Consider the following 18,793-nt stretch of genomic DNA (forward strand, 5'->3'; position numbering starts at 1 on the left):
GTCCACATTTCTATTGTCTAATCTATAACTCATATCCGAAGATAGTGCTTGCATCTCTCGTAAACGTAGAAGCTGCAGGCAAACATCGGCACTATTTTGAGGAACCCGATCCCGAGCCCCACGTAAAAGCCTTTGAATCCACGCTCCGCATATATCATCACTATCGTGTGGCCGATGGAGAAGAACTGGCCTCCCAGGTTCGCCACCCCACCGACTTGCATTCGTCTCCGGATCACCTCAAATGGATAAGCTGCCGCCTGCGCCAGCATTCCCGCCCCGCCGCCCGCGAGCAGCTGGGCCCACATCTTAAGCGGCTTGCGCGTGTCGAACGACGACTCGGACCTGACTTTTGTGGTCTCCAGCGTCGCGTCGTCGTCGATGACCGTGTATGGCGCGATGTGGGGCAGGCGGAACAGATCATGGATCATGTCGTGCGAGTAGAAGCTGACCCCCGCGTACGGGACCATGCCTATGATGGTTGGCACAAATCCTCTATAGAAATTTGTCATGGCCTGGAAAACGTGCACATTGCGATCCACGATGCGGTGGAGCAAGCGCAAAAGTGGGGGTTTGTTTGCCACGTAACCCCCAGTGGTGAAACTGTAGCGCGGGTGCTCGTAGTAAATGGTCTTGAGGATGTGCCATATCTTTCCTCGCCCGTGCTGGATCCTGCTGTGGGACGTCTCAAACGCCAATCTCACACGAACAAGGTCTAGCGGGTACGTGAACGCCACGCTGAGCACGCCCGCAAACGATCCCGCCAGAAGCCGTCTTCCAGCCGTCTCATATTCGTCCCGCGGAATGAGAAACGTGCGGATCTGCTCGTAACAAACAAACTTGATTGCTGCGTAGGGAAAAATCCGCAGCAGCGTGGCCGAGTGGCCCTGGTACAGGCCCATAAACCCGTCGTTGTGGTAAATTAGCTGGATAGCCTTGAGCATGCCCCGGAACGACCCTGCGAGATGGCGATAATGCGGGTTGTTTGTTTGGAACAGGATCTTCACCCTGTCCAGGGGCGCTATGAGCGTCTTGGCAGAGATTCCCGCCACTCCCCCGGCAATCCCGCTTCGTACCACGTACTCGAGCGAGTGCTTGTCTATTTTGTCGGTCATGGCAAGGTTTATGCTTTTTCAGATAATTTTTTTTATTTTCTTGACTTTTTTTTTTTCAGTGACTACAGATCACTCAACTCCCCAATATTTTACCTTTCTTGTCATTTTTTTCCTTCCTACCGAATATTCCCTATTTATCTAACATCTCCTTTATCAGGCTCGCAAAATCCTCGTCGTTTACCTCGCACAGCCACGACGCAACAGACATCAACTGGCGCAGCTTGGAGTTTTCCACCTGCTCGAATCGCGAGTCCAGTGCTTCAGCCGCACCCGGCTCGACTCCGTTTTTCTTATCGCTGATTTTGGTGAGATACCACTGATTTTCCTGGCTGAGCGCGTCGAGATCGCAGTTGTTCACGTTGAGCAGGATCGATTTGTTCACTAGGTCGGCCACCTTGCCTCGCACCTTCAGGTTCAGTAAACTCTTCAGCTTGACCGGAACGCCCTCCATGTCTGGCTGGCGGAGCCGTTTGCCAAAACACAGCAGCGCCATAGTCAGCTCCAGCTCCTGCACAAAGTCTTTGTTCTGCAGGATTTTCAGCGTCGACAACTTGCTGGAGATAAAGTGCAGCACGCGGTCCAGAAACTGCTTCTCGTCCAGACATTTTTCGGGAGGCCCGGCAAACTGGGTCCGGATGATCTCGATCAGGTTCAAATGCAGCAGCTTGAAGTAGATAAACTGGTTCTTCTCGAACAGACTGGGGAAATTCTTGTTGATGAGCACCACCGCCTCTTCTATCTGTCCGTTCAGAATGTGCAATTTAATCTCGTTTCTGGACTTGATGGACGAGAGCCCGAAACTGAGCCGTTTGTAGAATGCGAGGTCGTGGCCCGGGTCTTCGTCGTAGTGGCCGATCAGCTGCTTGTACGAGTCGTATATGTTTTTCTGGATCTCGTTTGCTGAGAAAAACGCCTCCACGTCGAAATCGTCGTCGGGGCCCAGTTCGGACGTCTCAATGGGCTGCAACAAGACGTCCTTTTCCAATGCGTCTGAAATAAAGTCAAACCCGAGTTCTTTGGCCAGGTCGCGCGCCGCGTTGATGTAGCCCTCGTATATCAGATAGTTGAGCACCAGATGGTCCACTTTGGACATCAGCTCCAACTCCTGCTGCGTGGCTATCCTGTCCTTAATATCGTCGCCATGGCAAACATTGAATACAGGCAGGTCCTTTTTTATCAGTTTCAAATACGTCTCGTGCCTGCTCATGAGAATTATCTAAAATGCAGCTAATTATTTATTTTTCCTATTTGTTTTTTGGCTTCCAGCTGCCAGAAAATAAATGCTCCACAAATGCCAGCCTATCTGAGCTGCTCTTTGAGCCCATGTGCCCCACGTTCGGACTAAAGCTCGTGATTGGTAACACCATTACGTCCCCCATGATCTTTGGCTTGTCCATGTTGGTCAGCGACCTCCAGTTGATAAGCTGGTCCTCAGAATGCAATGGCTCGTTATTCTTGTTAATTTCTGTCTTTTTCAGCTTATATTTGCCGTGCTTGCGCCAATACAACGACCCCACGCCGTACCCGTCGCCCAACTTGCCGTCGCTCGCCACATTGTTCAGATAATCAAACAGAGTGTCTGTAAATATCCCCGGTCCTGTCCACTGCATGATATCTGCGCCCGAGTCCTTGCCTTCCACTCTTTTCAAAACGCCCATGTGCTGTTTGCGGAACGTCTCCTCCACGATCCGGATGATCAGCTCGCGCAGCAGCGGGTGTCCCGGCTTCGCCTGGATCGTCCACTGGCAGAACTGCAGTCTGCGCGAGAACCACTCGTGCCAGTCGGGCCTGTCCGGGTCGGCCTCAATGCCAATCACCAGCCCCACAGGCGTGGTTCTTGCTTCTGGATCTATCTGGGAGAGATCGGCCTTATTGTCGGCAGCGTGGATCAGGTCGCGATCAAACGTGGCCCAGTCCTTGATCGGCTTTAAACACACCGTGTCCATGTCTGAGTAGGTGCCTCCGCGCGCGTAGATCACCAAATACCGGAAAAAATCCGCCTTCATGATATTTTTCGGAAGCAGCTGGTACGCTCTGACCACCTCCGGCACGTTCGCGTACAAACTCGCCACAAAGTCCTCAATCACAGAGTCCGGAATCAGGTGGTACACGTAGTCTGGATTTTTCTCGACCCACGTCTTCTGAAACCGTCTGTACTGCTTGGGGAAGTTGTCGTCTTCGAGATCGACCTTCCATGTCTGCCAGATCTGGTTCGGCACGGGCTTTTCAGGATAATATGGGAAATAGAAGGTGAGTTTTTCACGCAGGGTGGCCGACTCTGCCGGAAGCCGGTTTAAGTGGCGCAAATGCGCTCCAAAAGTATGTAGATTCGAGTTTAGCTCGGCCTCGATCTTCGCGTCCACTTGGGCCAAATCGCGCGTCCCAGGGCTCCACGTCCAAACGTTCTGGACCACCCAGTACAGCAGCACCACAAGAACAACCACCAGCCGGCGATTCGTCGCCATGTAGAGTCGCGCGCGCTTCAGCACCGGGACATTGGTTATTGACATGAAATTTAAAAAATACACCATTCTTCACCGTTACATAATCTATTTATTTATCGAATTTCCACGTTCCTTCCAATTCGTCGTACTTGCGCTTCGAGTTGGCGTTTCTATCGTTTGCTGGCGCAGGAGCCATCATAGAACTTCCTATCCCGCTCACACGCATTGTTTCTCTCTTGAGACGCCGGATATTCCGCTCTCTCTCGATCTCCCGCTTCTCGATCTCCCACGGTGTAAGGGTTTCCACGCGAGGACTGAAGTCTGCTCCGTACTTCTTGCTGTCGAACCGCATGCCCTGCAGCTCGAGCGAGACCACGCCGGGCGAGCCGTTGCCCGTGTCCGGCGCAGGCGGCTGGTATACCTTGTTGAGCAGCGGCAAACTCTCGTTGTTGAACAGGATCTGCTGCGGATTCTCCAAGAACTCCTTCTTAAGCTTGAAAATGGCGTCGTGTAGCGAGATCGCGATGGCATTCTGGAACTCCCGGCGAAGACCCATATCCGCCACCACGGTGCGCGCAAACTCCTCCGGCGTGATGGCGCTGTTCAAGATATCCCACTCGATCTTGTCTTCGTAGAGCGTGTTGTCGAGGCTGATCGAAATGTCCAGAATCGCATGCAGCTCCTTTTCCTGCGACAGCTGCGGCATCGGCACGGTCGCGACCGCGCGATACGACTCCAGCTGGTCACGAATCTGGCCTGCGATGGTGGCCTCGCTGTATTTCGGCAGATCCAGCTCCTGACACATAATAGTCGCAAACAACTCGGGAGTAATTAGCGACTCGTTCAAGTTCCACATAAACATGTCGTTCACGCGCGTCCCGCTCGTCTCGATGTTCAATTTAATGGGCACCAATTGCTCAGGGACGGAGCAGTTGGCCAGGTTCTCAGCTTCGCTGAACACCGTCTTGTACTTTTCTCTAGGAGCGTCTTTGCCCTGTAAAAACGCCATGCTCATGCCTGGACCATTCGTGTTCGACCGGGAAACCAGAGCCCCGTCCTCGTCGTAGTCCTGGTCCTGGTCGTCCTCGAGCTCCATGTCGAAGTCTTCGGCGTAGTTAACACGGGTCGAGGCGGCTCTCTTGGAGCCTCTGGCGGGCAGCGACGCAATAAAGAGCGGGTTCGGCGAGTTTTTCAGCCGCGCAACCAGCGACGTCGACAGCGCCTGGGGATAAATAGGCCTGTCCATGGATTAAAGAAATAAAAATAAAGTAGTAAAATACACTACAAATCATGGCGAATTAGGATGGGTAGAGCAGGATCATAAAAATGGCGTGAAAACAGCAGTGGACGTTTTTGTGGCACTCCACACACAATTGATGCCGTCTCAACGCGCCACCATCCCAACAACAGGCCTCAGCTCCCGTGCTGTGCGTCCTCCGTGTTGTGTCCGGGTAACCCTAAATTTGTCGTGCACGCGTGCCGAAGTAAATTTTTTTTATTTCATCGAAAAAGCTTCCTACCTAATCATCATGTCTTTCTCCGACTTCTCCAAGATCGAGACCGTTGCCGAGCTCAACAAGTTCCTGGCCGACAAGTCCTACATTGAAGGGTAAGTAAATTTCCACTGATGAACTACATTCTTTGGTCCATGTTTATGAGGCGGCCTCAAGACCCGCCGCATGAGTGACAAACAAGATCCGTCTACGGGCGGGCGACTGAGGGAAATCTTACAAATACTAACAATGCAGTACTTCCGCCACCCAAGCCGACGTTGCTGCCTACAAGGCCTTCCAATCTGCTTACCCAAACTTCAGCAGATGGTTCAACCACATTGCCTCGTTCACTGAGGATTTCGAGTCCTTGCCAGCAGCTAAGGCTCCTGCTGCCAAGGCTCCTGCTGCCGAGGACGACGACGATGTCGACCTTTTCGGTTCCGACGACGAGGACGTCGATGAGGAGGCCGAGAAGCTGAAGCAACAGAGACTCGCCGAGTACGCTGCCAAGAAGGCTGCCAAGGGCCCTAAGCCAGCCTCTAAGTCGATTGTCACCATCGACGTCAAGCCATGGGATGACGAGACCGACCTCGACGCCTTGCTGGCCTCCGTCAAGGGTATCGAGAAGGAAGGTCTGACCTGGGGTGGATTCCAATGGGTTCCTGTTGGATTCGGTATCAAGAAGCTCCAGATCAACTGTGTTGTTGAGGACGAGAAGGTCTCCATCGACGAGCTCCAGGCCCAGATCGAGGAGTTCGACGACTATGTCCAGTCTACTGACATTGCTGCTATGCAGAAACTGTAAGTAGTATTAATAGGTAGAAAATCGTCCGGAAATACTAGCACGGTAAAAAGTCGATGCCCGACCCCAGCCACTCTTTTGTTTGCAGGATCTCCTCCACCTTGCACCCCGTCTCGTACACCTCGTCGATCAGCTGCATCGCCGTCTTGATCGTACCCATGTTGACGATCTTGTACAGTGTCTGTGCAAACTGCCGCAGCCTGCGCCGCGAGCTCTCTTTTTTGCAGTGTAGCGCAATGTTGAACACGGGCCACACCATCTGCGTCACGATCGGCGAACTTGTGTTGAGCGTTTCGTACGTGTGGATGAATTCCAACGTCAGGCTCTCGATCACGTCCTGCGTGTGCGGGCCCGGGTCGCACATCTCGAGCAGCTTGATCAGCGCCGAGATCGACCAGCATTGCGCCGATTTCAGCCGCTCCTCGTACGCAAACGAGTCCGCCAGCTCCAGCGGCACGTAGTCGCGGTAGTTGACGAGCCGCTGCTTGAGCTCGCCGTGCACAACGGCCACCTCGTCGCTCGAGATCGTGTGGCTGTGCATGCGGTGGCGCAGGTGGCAGATGTCAGCAAACACCTGGAAGATCTCGCCAGGACACCCGTTCATGCGCGCTGTGGAGACTGCATCGTGCTTCGTGCCGTACCACTCGGGACTGCAGAACGGCACGCGACAGTCTGGCGACACCAGTGCCGAGATCGTGTCGAACCACGACAGGATGCAGATCAGCGTCTGCGACTGGTCGATGCGGCTCAGCGCAGACTTGAACTGCTGGTCTCTTGCAATCGTGCTGAACAGCTTGAGGAAAATTCGCGACAGAGCAGACCGGCCGCTCTCCAAAATCGCAAACAACAGGTGCACATACAGCAGCAGCAGGATTACGAAAAAATTGCCCTGCTTCCGCTCCGCGCTCTCGCTTTTCAGGTTCGTTACGATGCTGTCGACGTTCAGCGGAGCGTTCTCGCCGTCTTCCTCGCTCAGCTGCGGCCGCGACGAGTCCTTGGTCCGCACGTATTTGATCAGATACTCCATAGTGTTGTTGATGTGCAGGATACCTTTCTTGTAGAACTCGTTCTTGCCGTTGTTCACGTACAGATGAATCGAGCTTAGTGACATGAAGCACGACTTGGCCAGCTCGATGCTGCCAAATCGCAGCATCAACTCCGGCCAAGGAGCTGACGGCTGCGCGTCCAGCAGAAATATCGTCTTGTCGAAGAAATGTTTGAGGATATAGTTGTCCTCAGACGGGTTGGAAGTTAGCTCGCTGTCCAGCGAAAACGGGTATGCGCCGCTGTCGCTTACAAATTGCGGCGAGTTGATCTGCTGTAACAGCTGGTCCTGCTGCTGCTCCAGCTGCTGGAGATGGTACTTTTGCTGCTGGTGCGCCTGCTCGGAGCTGAACAGACTCAGGTCGTCGGCCGTCGACAGGAGATAATCCAGCCCGTTGTAGACGACGTCGTCGAAAAAGACGTTGGGCGCAAACGGCCATGGCTGGTTCTCTTGCTTCGGCTGCACTGCCGACTCCACAGACTGCGTTGTCTCCGGCTCAGAACTTGTGGACTTTTTCACTTCCGGCTTCGGATTGCTGTTGTTTATTCGTGGCCGTCCCCGGAACCCGTATTTGGGCTGGCCCTTGGCGTCTGTGCCGATTTTGCTTTTCTCGTTCCGACTGTCGTCCACGTCGAAAACCAGCCGCAGTCCGTACCCGGCGCACTTGCGGCCCGACTTGACGCAATTGAGACAGCTAGGCTTTGTCTCGTCACACTTGCGGCGCCGCTGCTTGCACGTAAAACAGCCCGTTCTCGACCTCGTTATCTTGCCCATAAACGAAAACGGAAAAAAATACAGGAAAATAGAGGGTGCAGGGTCTAAAAAGCACACAAGCCAGACTAGAGATTTTTATCTACTCAAAATTACGTGTGCACCTGTGCGGTTGCTGCGCACGAGACTTGATTTATTTACCTTATCAACGGGTGCCCAGCACGTATGCATTTACTTATTGTAATTTATTGCACTTTAATTTATTTCCAATTTATTTTCAATTTATTTGCAATTTATTTTCGATTTATTTTTTTATTTTCCACCTCAACGGCTGTGCTATGACCATCTTTGTAGGCTGCAACAGAGAGCTGCAAATCAGCGACTACAGTCCTGCGCACAGGCTCGTTGCGTATGGCGCGAGGAATGCAATCGCCCTGTGGCGGCCTGGCGAGATGCACCGCGGCGTGCTGTCCACGGCAAAGGCCCATACGGCGCATGTCGTCGCTGTCAAATGGGTGCCAGAATCGCCATATCTAGTGTCTGCAGCCGAGGACCACAGCGTCAAGGTCTGGAGATTTAGCAGCGAGACTACATCGCTCGATGTGGTGCACGATTTGCCGGCCCACAACGCCAGTGTCACTGCCCTGGCCGTGACCAAGGAATTTCTTGTCACCGGCGGTGCGGATGGCAAGATCAAGGTCTGGACATTCGCAGACGGGCCTTCTGTGCGGCTGGTGGCTGAGCAGAATGTGACGCCTGGATTTTTCCCGCTCTCGCTCGCGCTCGTTACCGTGGAGCCAGGAAAGCACGTTCTTTTCGCCGGAGGGTCCAAGCCGCAGTTCCATGTGTTTTCGCTTGCTGCCAACGGCCCGTTGCAACACTGTGCCACACTCCCCGGCCATGAGGACTGGATCAAGGCCATTGCCATAAAAAAACAGGGCCCCGACGAGTTTCTTGTCGCTTCTGGCTCTCAGGACAGATACATCCGGCTGTGGAAGCTGTGTTTGAACGACGCCATCTCCAAAGCCGACACTTCGAACCAGCTGGGACTGCTGATGAACAAGCAGCACTTTTTCGACATTGACGACACAACTAAGTGCGCCATTAATTTTGAGGCCATCATCATGGGCCACGACGACTGGATTTCGAGCCTCGTCTGGCACCCGTCGAAAACCGTGCTACTATCCTCGTCTGCAGATACGTCGATTATGATTTGGGAGCCGGACGAAAGCAGTGGTGTCTGGGTGTCGTCAATGCGTCTCGGAGAGATGAGCATCAAGGGTGCGTCCACAGCGACGGGGGCTTCTGGAGGTTTTTGGAGCGCGCTCTGGCTATTTGAAAACGACACAGAAATTATCCTTGCAAACGGCAAAACCGGCTCTTTCAGATGCTGGGCCCGAAAAGATGGCTCAGACGACCAATACGAGCAGCAGCCATGTTTGACAGGCCCGATGAAAGAGGTCACAGACGTGTGTTGGTCTCCTTCTGGGGAATATCTTCTTACTACGTCGCTCGACCAAACAACGCGACTCTACGCCAAATGGCTACAAAAAGGCACCTGGCATGAGTTTGCAAGACCGCAAATCCATGGCTACGACATGATTTGCGTCAAACCGATCTCAAACTCCCGGTTCGTCTCTGGCGGCGACGAAAAAATCATGCGGTCGTTCGATGAGCCTAAGGCCGTCGCAGACATGCTCCAAAGACTCTGTGGCGTCGCCTCCGATGATGTCGACGCCATGCCGGCCAGCGCGTCACTGCCGGTGCTTGGTCTGTCCAATAAAGCAGAAACAGAGACGGAAAATCAAGAGCCAACCTCCGACGACGAGACGGCAGATAACGGGGCCCAGACAGCCAACTTGTCAACCAAACTGCTAGGACAATTGGAAACGCCGCCTTTGGAAGACATTCTTCAACGACACACGCTCTGGCCGGAGATCGAGAAGCTGTACGGCCACGGTTTCGAGATCACCACTCTGGACGTGTCTCCGGACGGAAAACTGATAGCCTCGGCGTGCCGATCGAACGTGCCGTCCCACGCAGTTATCAGACTGTTTAGAATAGACTCTTGGCTCCAGATAACGCCGCCGTTGGCCGGCCACGACCTCACCATCACCAGACTTCGCTTCTCGCCAGATGGTGGCTACCTGGTGAGCGTGTCACGTGACCGGAAATTCACGTTGTGGAGACGAAGCGGCGAGTTTGGGTACGAACTGGTGGAAAAGCGCGAGAAGGCGCATTCCCGGATCATCTGGGACGTGTGCTGGCTGCCGTTTAAGGGCGAGGCGGCTTATTTCGCCACAGGATCGCGAGATAAATCGGTCAAGCTGTGGCGAGTGGCGCCTGCTGGAGAGGTCGAGATGGTGGGTAGCGTGAAGCTCGCGGCACCCGTGACGGCGTTGGACTGCTACAACCAGACAATTGATGGGTCGGCTCTGGTGGCCGTGGGACTCGAAAAGGGCCAGATCTCGACGTACACGGTGGATATGCAAGGCAATTTCGAACTGGTGCAACAGCTGGACGAAAAAAACGTGCCGGATGACAAGGTCACGCGGCTGAACTGGTGTCCAAAGCCCGAAAATGCAGACGAGCTGCTGCTAGCGGCAGGAAGCGGCGACTGCTCTGTGCGGATTTACACTGTTGCGACGCGTCGATCGACGCCAAGCATCTAAGACCTATTCATCGGACTACTATTGGCTACATAGTCTAAGCAACCTTTAGAGCACCTCTATTATAATTTATTACATCGATCATATGAATTATTTACAAGCTTCGACCAAGTAGGTGATCAGATCGTTTCTGTCCTTTGCCTTCTTCAAACCACCAAATGCCATCTTGGTTCCAGGGATGTACTTCTTTGGGTTTTCCAGGTAGTCGGACATGGTCTGCTCGGTCCATTCGACACCCTTTCTCTTGTTGGCGTCGGTGTATGAGTAACCTTCGGCTTGACCAGATTTTCTACCGAAGACACCGTGAAGGTTTGGACCAACCTTGTGTGGTCCACCCTCCTCAACAGTGTGACACTGCAAACATCTGGTCTTGAACAGGGTGGCACCCTTCTTAGCAGAACCTTTTTCGTATGGAGCTGGCATTTTCAATATATGTTATAAATAATGGATAGGTGGAAAAATTGGGAATTACTTATTTATATATGCTTGTATGCTGGTCCCGTTTGGGAGTATTAGCGTTACAATGTTTTTTTTTTCTCACCCTTGACAATTTGCACGGATATTATTGGTGGATTATATTTTCGTGCCGTTAAGGGGGTTGACTGCTTGATTCAAGACCTTAATGGGGGCTTATATCCATGTCCGTATGTGCTGCTGTCCACTGAATGCACGTTCCGATTTGCTGACACTGGCCCCTGCTGGTTATTGCTCCCTGCTCTTCCGAGGTGGTGTAAGGCTGTGCACCCCCAGTTTATTCCTCGGCTCCCCTAGTTTCTACGAGCTTCCAGGTAATTTTTTTTATTTCTTTTTCTCCCACAGCGATCTAAAACGGCGACAAAATTTCAATGACAACTTCCGAGTGTCGCGGTGCACGGGTGTCGGGAATTGCGCTGATGGCAAAAAGAAAGGCCAGTGTACCAAAATAAAAAAGTGGAAAAATAGTCACTTGTTGTAACTTTGCCATGTTGTTTGCGAGACCCAGGGTATGGATGCGGCCACTTCTGCCGCGTCCGTTTAGGCCTGTCGCACTGAAACGTTCCGCTGTTAGGTTTTCCTCCAACTCCGTCGCGTCTCTCGCGTCCCAGGAACAGGCAGCCAATCGTGAACTTTCCAATCCGGCAGTGCAAGCATCCTTCTACAAAGCGCTGATCAACGCCAACTACCCGCACATTGTTGTTTCACGGTACGAGACTCCTGGTATAGCCACGTCTCCAGAGTGTTCCCAGCTGTATATCGACGCCTTATACAAGATGGGAGACTATCAGAAGGCCGAAGCTGTGGCTCGTTCTTTGGGCCTGAGTGTCAATGCTGGCGCGTCTTCGGGTGGCTACGGGGCTGGCTTTGGACAGTCTGGCTACGGTACGAGAACCGATCCGATCCACGTCATTGTGACCGAGTCGCCTTTAATTACCATTTCTAAATGGATCAAGTGGCTTATTCCTGTTGGTTTGACATCTTACGGTGCGTATATGCTGTTTAATTATTTGGTTGAGAACGGCTCGATCATCAAGGGCTCGAGTGTCGAGGACAAGAGCGTGGAGGTCAGCGAGTCGACCGTGAAGTTTTCCGATGTCTGTGGTGTTGACGAGGCCAGAGCCGAGCTCGAGGAGGTTGTTGAGTTTCTGAAGGATCCTTCCAAGTTTACCGGACTTGGTGGACAGCTTCCAAAGGGTGTTTTGCTGACCGGCCCCCCTGGTACCGGTAAGACGCTGCTTGCGCGGGCCACGGCCGGCGAGGCTGGTGTGCCGTTCTTTTTCATGTCTGGATCCGAGTTTGACGAGTTGTATGTTGGTGTGGGTGCCAAGAGAGTCAGGGAACTGTTCAGCAAAGCTCGTGCTAGAGCCCCAGCTATTGTTTTCATCGATGAGCTTGACGCCATCGGAGGAAAGCGGAAGAGCAGAGACCAGGCGTACGCCAAGCAGACATTGAACCAGCTGCTTGTTGAGCTGGATGGATTTTCTCAGACCGAGGGAATCATCATCATTGGAGCCACCAATTTCCCAGACTCTCTGGATAAGGCTTTGACTAGACCGGGAAGATTCGACAAGGTGGTGAACGTTGACCTGCCGGACGTCAGAGGCCGTCTAGCCATCCTTAAACACCATCTGAAGAACATTGCCGTTTCCAAGGAGGTCGATCCATCTGTGATTGCCAGAACAACGACCGGAATGTCTGGTGCTGCGCTCAAGAACCTCGTGAACCAGGCTGCTTTGTACGCTTCACATCAGAACGCGTTGAGCGTCAACATGTCCCATCTCGAGTGGGCCAAGGATAAGGTGTTGATGGGCGGAGAAAGAAAAACCATGGTTATGACGGAGGAAACCAGAAGAAACACCGCCTACCACGAGGCTGGCCACGCCATAGCGGCCATGTTCACCGATGGCGCCACACCTCTGTACAAGGCAACGATCTTGCCAAGAGGCCGTGCTCTTGGTGTCACTTTCCAGCTTCCTGAGATGGATAAACATGATATCACGAAAAACGAGTGCTGTGCTCGACTGGATGTGTGCATGGGAGGCAAGATTGCTGAGGAGATGCTGTATGGCCCAAACAACGTCACGAGTGGTTGTTCTTCCGACCTCTCGTCGGCCACAAGTACAGCCAGAGCCATGGTGACGTCCTACGGCATGTCTGACAAAATAGGGCCTGTCAAGCTCTCTGACCAATGGGAGTCGTGGTCTCCAAAGCTCAGAGACATGGCTGATCAGGAAACACGCAAATTGCTGCTGGAGTCTGAGGAGCGCACTCGGAAGCTGCTCCACGACCGTCGTGTCGAGCTGAAGCGGTTGGCTGAAGGGCTTTTGGAGTACGAGACTTTGACCAGAGACGAGATGGAAAAGGTTGTGAGGGGCGAGGCGATCAACAAGGCCAAGGTGGCCACCAATAAGGTGATCAAGTCGCCGTCTTCGCGTCAGGAGTTTGATATTGCGCCAGACGACCAGCCAATAGGAGTGTCTGCAAAGGCATAAATAGACCCTATCTGCATATATTATATGATTAATGAGACCGATGCGAGCTGTGCAAGCACGGAGAAACATGTAGCTAGCGATTATAAAACGAGGTCGGGCACCGGCTCGGGCAGCAGGTTTGGGACCGAGGTGTTGGTGTGCAAGAACTGGTCGGAGGATTGTTCTAGTGGCTCCTGCTGCTCCTGCTGCTCCTGTTGCTCCTGAGGCAGCTCCTTTGGCAACTCCTCCTCCTCCTTCATTTCCACTTGCTCGTAATCCAGAACCTCGTTGAAAAGACTTCCCAGGACTGCCCTGTTGAGCTTCACTCTGCTGACAATGGACGTCTCCAGACCGACCGTCTTGTCGAGCAGCATCAGTTTGGCAACAAAAGTGCACAGCTTGCGCTCACAGTCGTCCATCTGGGCAGTTTCGAAATTCACGTCTTCGTGTTCTGTGCGGTCCAGCTCGACCTGCTTTTCAGAAGCAACCTGTGCCTCCAAAATCAAAAACAGCTGGAGCAAGCATTCCTGGCTGCTAGAAAGCGGCTCGACAGACATTTCTGTGTCGAAAAAGTGGTCGAGGACGTCTCTGTGCGGGCCAACGTAGTATTTGAGCAGGTTCAGCGTGGTGAACACGTCCAGATACAGGTTGCAGACGGCATACCAGAAATTGATGTTTTGTGCACGTGACGCAACCAGTTCCAGCAAAGCACGTTTGACAGGCGCCAACGGCGACAGGTGGCGGTGCAGTTCGTCGAGCACCTCAGCGTCAGGATCGACCTTAAGCTTGTTGGTCAGTGTCTCGAGGTTTTCCGCCACTAGGAAAAGCAGACACGAGAAATACTCTGATGCCTTGTTGGACGCGACCAGCTGATCCAGCTCGTCAGATAATGGCAGCGACGCTGTGCAAGAGCAGATGTCGTCGATCAGCGGCATGAGTTGAGTCAAGAGTCGGGATTTGGTGGCTGAGCCACGCAACAACATCAGTTTGCACAGCGTGCTACCAACCTGCAACCGGTCGGCGTCCTTGATCGCCAGTGTCAGCTCCTCGGCGAGTTCCTGCGCCACCTCGTCAACTTTCAGCGAGACCTCAACCATGTCGGTGTTGATGTGTTCAAAGAGCTGCGCGAATTGGAAATTAATCGAGTTGTAGTATTCCGGAGACTCTGGAGTGTAAGAGCTCAGCTGGTCCTCTCTAAACGTTTTCAGCAGCTGTGCCGTGATTTTGGTCTCCGTTTCTGTCTGGTCCAGTGTCTCGCAGACTCTATGTTTAACCAATTGGGTGAACAGACCCAAAAACACCGCCAAATGCGTTTTCTTGCACACGTCGAATAGCGAGTCCAGCTGTGCAACAAGCTTGCCCAGATACAGCATTCTGTCGTTGGTCTGGTCGTCGTGCTTTTTTGGGAACAGCTGCTGGTGGAATTCGTTCGCGTCCGCCTCGCAATAGATGGTTGCCGCTGCGGAAATCAGACCAAGCACGAAAAACGTCTGTGCGTGAGACAACTCGACGCTGTGCTGGATTTTGGCGATTTCTGCGTTGGCAGAGAAGTCGTACAAAATATAGCCACACAGGGTCTCCAGCGCGCCGTCGGCGTGGTACCGTGGCAGAGCAAACAGGTTCTGACAAACACGAACGAGTTTGGCTGTCCGTGAGTTGTAAGACCGCATCTTGACAGCTTTGGTGGCCACGTCCGAGTTGTAATACGTTTCTGCCTCGACAAGCATCTGCGACACCCCGTGGAACTTGAGCAAGTCTTTGACGCTGAGCTCAAGGGAGCCTGCCACCTTTTCAACAGTAGCACTGTTGGACTCCATAAACTCGGCGAGCGACTGCGCCTCAACTGTGGCGATGAACTTGGCCAGGTCCTTGATCAGTCGCGTCGCGGTCTTGCCCTTCTGGCAGATTAGGTCCTCATCGTCGACAAAAATCAAACTGGCTACCTTGACAACTTCCTCTGTATCCAAAAAGCCCATCCTGGAGATCTCCGTCAGAACCTGCACACAGCTGCTGCGGACGCGCGTATCTGCCTCGTAAAAAGCCATTTCGATGAGTTTTTCTTTGAAGTGGCTGGTGAACTGCCGCAGAGCTGCCACCATCGACTGCGTCTGGTACAGTCTGAGCACCACGCGCAGCACCTCGTGCCGCACCGCCACATCCTGGTCGGTCATCAGCCACCCCAGATACCGTATGTATATGCTCTCAAAGAAAAACTCTGGGTACAGGTCGATCCAGTAGCTCAGGTGTCTCACGCACTCCTGGCGGATCTGCGCATCGGTGTCTCTGTATCTGTGAGCAAAGGTGGTGTTGAATATGTCTTGGAGAAAAGTCTCCAGATAAGTCTTGTGTTCGCTGTATAGTTGGCAATTCTGCTCGATCTGCGCAGCACGGTCTTTGGCAGCGGCCAACTTAGCACCTGAACGGGCTTTTTTCAGCAAATTGTCGATGTTGCGTTGTTCGTTCGTCAGCTGGCGTTGTGCACGGTTGACAGCCGTCGAGGTTTGCGCCACAAGCGAGCACAGCGTCGTTTCCATCTGCAGACACAAAAGCGTGGAAGCATACCGCAGAGGTCGCGCGTTCGAGGTGGTGAGGGCTCCCAGCCACGTGACCAGCAGCTCCACTAGCTCGTCGTCCTCATACAAAATGCCCTGTTCGCTCGCTGCCACCAAAACCTGGTCCACGAACTCCAAACACCTCTTTTTAAAATCTCTCCAGTTGGCGTTCTTGGAGTTGCCAGCAAGACCCAAAGGATACTCGTGAGAGCCCTGTTTTTCAAACATCGCCTGAATCTCTGCTACCGTTTCCTTGGACGAGTCTGCGTTCGCCACGTCGTGCTTCGCCACAAGCGTCACGCACCCGCACGCTCTCAAAACAAAGTTCAGCATATCCTTGACTGCGTCGTACTTATCCTCCTCGAACTGGTCGAGCCACGAGGCAGCCAGCTCGGCTACGGCCACTTCTGCGTGGCTCAGCGTCTCAAAAATGGGGTTTTCCTGGAAATTTTCGAGCTGGTCTATGTTATTTGGCACGGTCTTGCGTCTCTTGGGGCCGCGCGAAGTCTTGTTTGGTTTACGCGCAGCACGCTTGTTTGGCTGGTACTCGTTCTCCTTTTCGCTTGCCCCACTCGACTCGCTATCAGACAGGTCGACCGAGTAGTTCAGCGACCGGTCGGGATGGGCCTGAAGCCGGGTGGATCTTCTTGTAGACATGACGCGAAAATAAAAAATTAGAATTGGGGCAATAAATATAAACACCAAAGACCGCTATATAGTCAACGACTCGCCGCAGAGCAAAGAACTAAAAATAGGACCTATCTCAAGCAGATGGGTATTGGGAGCACGTAAGGTGGGCTAAGGATATCCCTGTGCTTACTGGCTGCGCCCACGCTCTCCCAAGATGCGCTCTTTGATCGACCGTTGCTGTGTTTCCGTCGCGAGATTCTGGTTCTCTGCCGGCTCCGAGGACCCAGAAATCGTGTTGTACGTTTGCTCGCGGTAAAACTCCTTCACGTCGTCCGGAGTCAATTTAATGGTAGTGGGCTCTCTGCGCAACATGATATAAAATGGCTTACAGTTTTTTTTCTTTATTTTTATTTATGCTTTGTTCAAGACTGGTTTCGGTGTTTACGCTGCTGTCTCTTGGGGCGGCATTTTCATTTTCTAAGCCGACAATTCGTTCAAAGCCGCTGTTCCATGAGGATGGTGTGCTTGATTTGGACACTCTGAACGAGGAACTGGACCAATGCAAAGTGGTTCGGGAGCTGAACCAGCACTTCGAGCAAGAGGAGGAGGGTCTCAACTACGCAGAGTACGTTTTCTCGAAACTGTTCCCATTTGGACCCGCGGGAAATGCTCTACTTGCAACGACCTACATCTCGGGGCCTCCAAACTTCATTCTCGCCCTGATCCCCGCCAACATCGACGTCTCGTCCTTGTCCCTTCTGGTCAGCTTTGCCATCGGGGGACTTCTGGGAGACGTCTTTCTGCACCTTCTACCACAGACGTTCCTGGGTGAGCCATTGGAACACAAGGCGTCGTTTGTTCTGGTTGACGGAAAACGCAACTGTGTGCTTGGGTTCTGCATTTTCGTCGGTTTTCTATTTTTCTTTGTGATCGACAAAAGTTTGCGGATTCTCGAGCACACGGGCGAGGGGTCGTCGCACTCGCACTCGCATACCCACGCAGAGCCCGTGGAGAAACCAAAGTCGAAAAAAAAGAAGGGGAAAAAGAACACAGAAACTAAAGCACAGCCTGTGGTGGCGAACCCAAACGCCAGTGTCAAGACGTCTGCGTATCTCAACCTGATCTCAGACTTCACGCACAACATCACCGACGGCCTTGCAATTGCGGCCTCGTTCTACATCTCCAAGACTGTGGGCTGCACTACCACTTTGGCTGTGTTTTTCCACGAAATCCCACATGAAGTGGGGGACTTTGCGCTTCTGATCCAAGGCGGGTTCACCAAGTGGCAGGCCATGAGCTCGCAGTTTGTGACCGCAATTGGTGCTTATCTGGGTACATTGATCGGCATAGGCATCCAGACCATGTCGGGCGACGCCAACAAGCTGGCAGCGCTCAAATCGTCCGGTCTCTTTGGCACTACTGTCCAAATCGAAGACCTCACTTTGCCGTTCACTGCAGGCGGATTCCTGTACATTGGCTTCAGCGTGGTGCCGGAGCTGCTGGAACTGGGCCAGGGAACTACAAGACTACAAGAATTGCGCAAGTTTGTGAGCCAAATCTTCTTCATCTTTGTGGGCATCGGCTTCATGTTTTTGATTGCGTGGAACGAATAGATATTAGGACAATATATATAAATTTTTTCTCAAGTGGGTATATCTGCAATTTTAAGGAGCCCGATCTTTTTTCCCACCGTGCACATCGGTACTAATAATTACTATCTCTGTTCTCCCAGACCGCAAATGACTGTGTATAAATACAGATTCGAATGGTATGTGCGTGAATAGACACCAGATCAGCGATTTTTTCAGTCGGATTGCAATTTTTTCCCTATTGTTGATCCTATCTGATAACAGCTGATCAAATCAAGATATCGATTTCTAACCATCTACAGGCTCTCTAGCGACGCCAAACAGGTGTACGTCACTGGCTCGTTCGATAATTGGTCCAAAACGTGCCAGCTGGACAAAACCGGCGTGGGTTTTGCCAAGGTTGTTGAGTTGCCCTTTGAAAAGATCGTCTTCAAGTTTGTTGTGGACAACCAATGGTACACTTCTGACAATGACAAGAAGGAGTACGACGAGTGCGGGAACCTCAACAACGTGCTGTATCCGGACGATTTAATTAGATACGACAACGAGGATGGCGCCAGCGAGTTCACGGCCATCTCGTACCCAGACGCAGACGGCGACGACGCTGGCCGCGTGGGGCAGGCGCAGCGCGAGGCCCCTGACCAGGAGGACCTGGGCAGCTCCACGCAGGTCACACTGAAAGACGAGTATCCGATGTCCGAGTCCAGCGGACACGGGATTTTCGCGCGACTGCGCTCGCTCTTCAAATAGTGGCGTATCGATGTGTTGTTTGCTTTAATTAGGCTTTGCTTTTGTGCC

The 18,793-nt window shown here is 52.7% G+C and overlaps 12 protein-coding genes across 12 annotated transcripts; 5 read left to right on the forward strand and 7 right to left on the reverse strand.

The window, feature by feature from the left end:
- Window positions 1–29: 29 nt before the first annotated feature.
- On the reverse strand, window positions 30–1,112 carry HPODL_04838 (mitochondrial carrier protein; the record flags this gene model as incomplete). The annotated part of the gene is made up of 1 exon (XM_014081189.1): window positions 30–1,112. One exon carries the CDS (start codon window positions 1,110–1,112, stop codon window positions 30–32), a length of 1,083 nt encoding a protein of 360 aa, XP_013936664.1.
- A 130-nt stretch (window positions 1,113–1,242) lies between these two features.
- Window positions 1,243–2,319, reverse strand: HPODL_04839 (uncharacterized protein; the record flags this gene model as incomplete). Its single annotated transcript, XM_014081190.1, has 1 exon — window positions 1,243–2,319. The coding sequence occupies one exon, from the start codon at window positions 2,317–2,319 to the stop codon at window positions 1,243–1,245; it is 1,077 nt and encodes a 358-aa protein (XP_013936665.1).
- Window positions 2,320–2,356: 37 nt separating this feature from the next.
- Window positions 2,357–3,622, reverse strand: HPODL_04840 (membrane-bound alpha-1,6- mannosyltransferase Initiation-specific; the record flags this gene model as incomplete). The annotated part of the gene is made up of 1 exon (XM_014081191.1): window positions 2,357–3,622. The coding sequence occupies one exon, from the start codon at window positions 3,620–3,622 to the stop codon at window positions 2,357–2,359; it is 1,266 nt and encodes a 421-aa protein (XP_013936666.1).
- Window positions 3,623–3,665: 43 nt separating this feature from the next.
- Window positions 3,666–4,802, reverse strand: HPODL_04841 (Chromatin structure-remodeling complex subunit SFH1; the record flags this gene model as incomplete). The annotated part of the gene is made up of 1 exon (XM_014081192.1): window positions 3,666–4,802. One exon carries the CDS (start codon window positions 4,800–4,802, stop codon window positions 3,666–3,668), a length of 1,137 nt encoding a protein of 378 aa, XP_013936667.1.
- A 283-nt stretch (window positions 4,803–5,085) lies between these two features.
- Window positions 5,086–5,854, forward strand: HPODL_04842 (Elongation factor 1-beta; the record flags this gene model as incomplete). The annotated part of the gene is made up of 2 exons (XM_014081193.1): window positions 5,086–5,165; window positions 5,305–5,854. The coding sequence occupies 2 exons, from the start codon at window positions 5,086–5,088 to the stop codon at window positions 5,852–5,854; spliced, it is 630 nt and encodes a 209-aa protein (XP_013936668.1).
- A 34-nt stretch (window positions 5,855–5,888) lies between these two features.
- HPODL_04843 (uncharacterized protein) lies at window positions 5,889–7,670 on the reverse strand (the record flags this gene model as incomplete). The annotated part of the gene is made up of 1 exon (XM_014081194.1): window positions 5,889–7,670. The coding sequence occupies one exon, from the start codon at window positions 7,668–7,670 to the stop codon at window positions 5,889–5,891; it is 1,782 nt and encodes a 593-aa protein (XP_013936669.1).
- A 275-nt stretch (window positions 7,671–7,945) lies between these two features.
- Window positions 7,946–10,279, forward strand: HPODL_04844 (Elongator complex protein 2; the record flags this gene model as incomplete). The annotated part of the gene is made up of 1 exon (XM_014081195.1): window positions 7,946–10,279. One exon carries the CDS (start codon window positions 7,946–7,948, stop codon window positions 10,277–10,279), a length of 2,334 nt encoding a protein of 777 aa, XP_013936670.1.
- An 87-nt stretch (window positions 10,280–10,366) lies between these two features.
- On the reverse strand, window positions 10,367–10,699 carry HPODL_04845 (Cytochrome c; the record flags this gene model as incomplete). The annotated part of the gene is made up of 1 exon (XM_014081196.1): window positions 10,367–10,699. The coding sequence occupies one exon, from the start codon at window positions 10,697–10,699 to the stop codon at window positions 10,367–10,369; it is 333 nt and encodes a 110-aa protein (XP_013936671.1).
- A 539-nt stretch (window positions 10,700–11,238) lies between these two features.
- Window positions 11,239–13,245, forward strand: HPODL_04846 (Mitochondrial inner membrane i-AAA protease supercomplex subunit YME1; the record flags this gene model as incomplete). Its single annotated transcript, XM_014081197.1, has 1 exon — window positions 11,239–13,245. One exon carries the CDS (start codon window positions 11,239–11,241, stop codon window positions 13,243–13,245), a length of 2,007 nt encoding a protein of 668 aa, XP_013936672.1.
- An 80-nt stretch (window positions 13,246–13,325) lies between these two features.
- Window positions 13,326–16,433, reverse strand: HPODL_04847 (Cohesin subunit SCC3; the record flags this gene model as incomplete). Its single annotated transcript, XM_014081198.1, has 1 exon — window positions 13,326–16,433. One exon carries the CDS (start codon window positions 16,431–16,433, stop codon window positions 13,326–13,328), a length of 3,108 nt encoding a protein of 1,035 aa, XP_013936673.1.
- Window positions 16,434–16,819: 386 nt separating this feature from the next.
- Window positions 16,820–18,019, forward strand: HPODL_04848 (Zinc transporter; the record flags this gene model as incomplete). Its single annotated transcript, XM_014081199.1, has 1 exon — window positions 16,820–18,019. The coding sequence occupies one exon, from the start codon at window positions 16,820–16,822 to the stop codon at window positions 18,017–18,019; it is 1,200 nt and encodes a 399-aa protein (XP_013936674.1).
- Window positions 18,020–18,145: 126 nt separating this feature from the next.
- On the forward strand, window positions 18,146–18,745 carry HPODL_04849 (uncharacterized protein; the record flags this gene model as incomplete). Its single annotated transcript, XM_014081200.1, has 2 exons — window positions 18,146–18,174; window positions 18,298–18,745. 2 exons carry the CDS (start codon window positions 18,146–18,148, stop codon window positions 18,743–18,745), a joined length of 477 nt encoding a protein of 158 aa, XP_013936675.1.
- Window positions 18,746–18,793: the final 48 nt, after the last annotated feature.

This window comes from Ogataea parapolymorpha, chromosome II (genome assembly GCF_000187245.1).
Source record: "Ogataea parapolymorpha DL-1 chromosome II, whole genome shotgun sequence".
NCBI classification, from domain to species: domain Eukaryota; kingdom Fungi; phylum Ascomycota; class Pichiomycetes; order Pichiales; family Pichiaceae; genus Ogataea; species Ogataea parapolymorpha.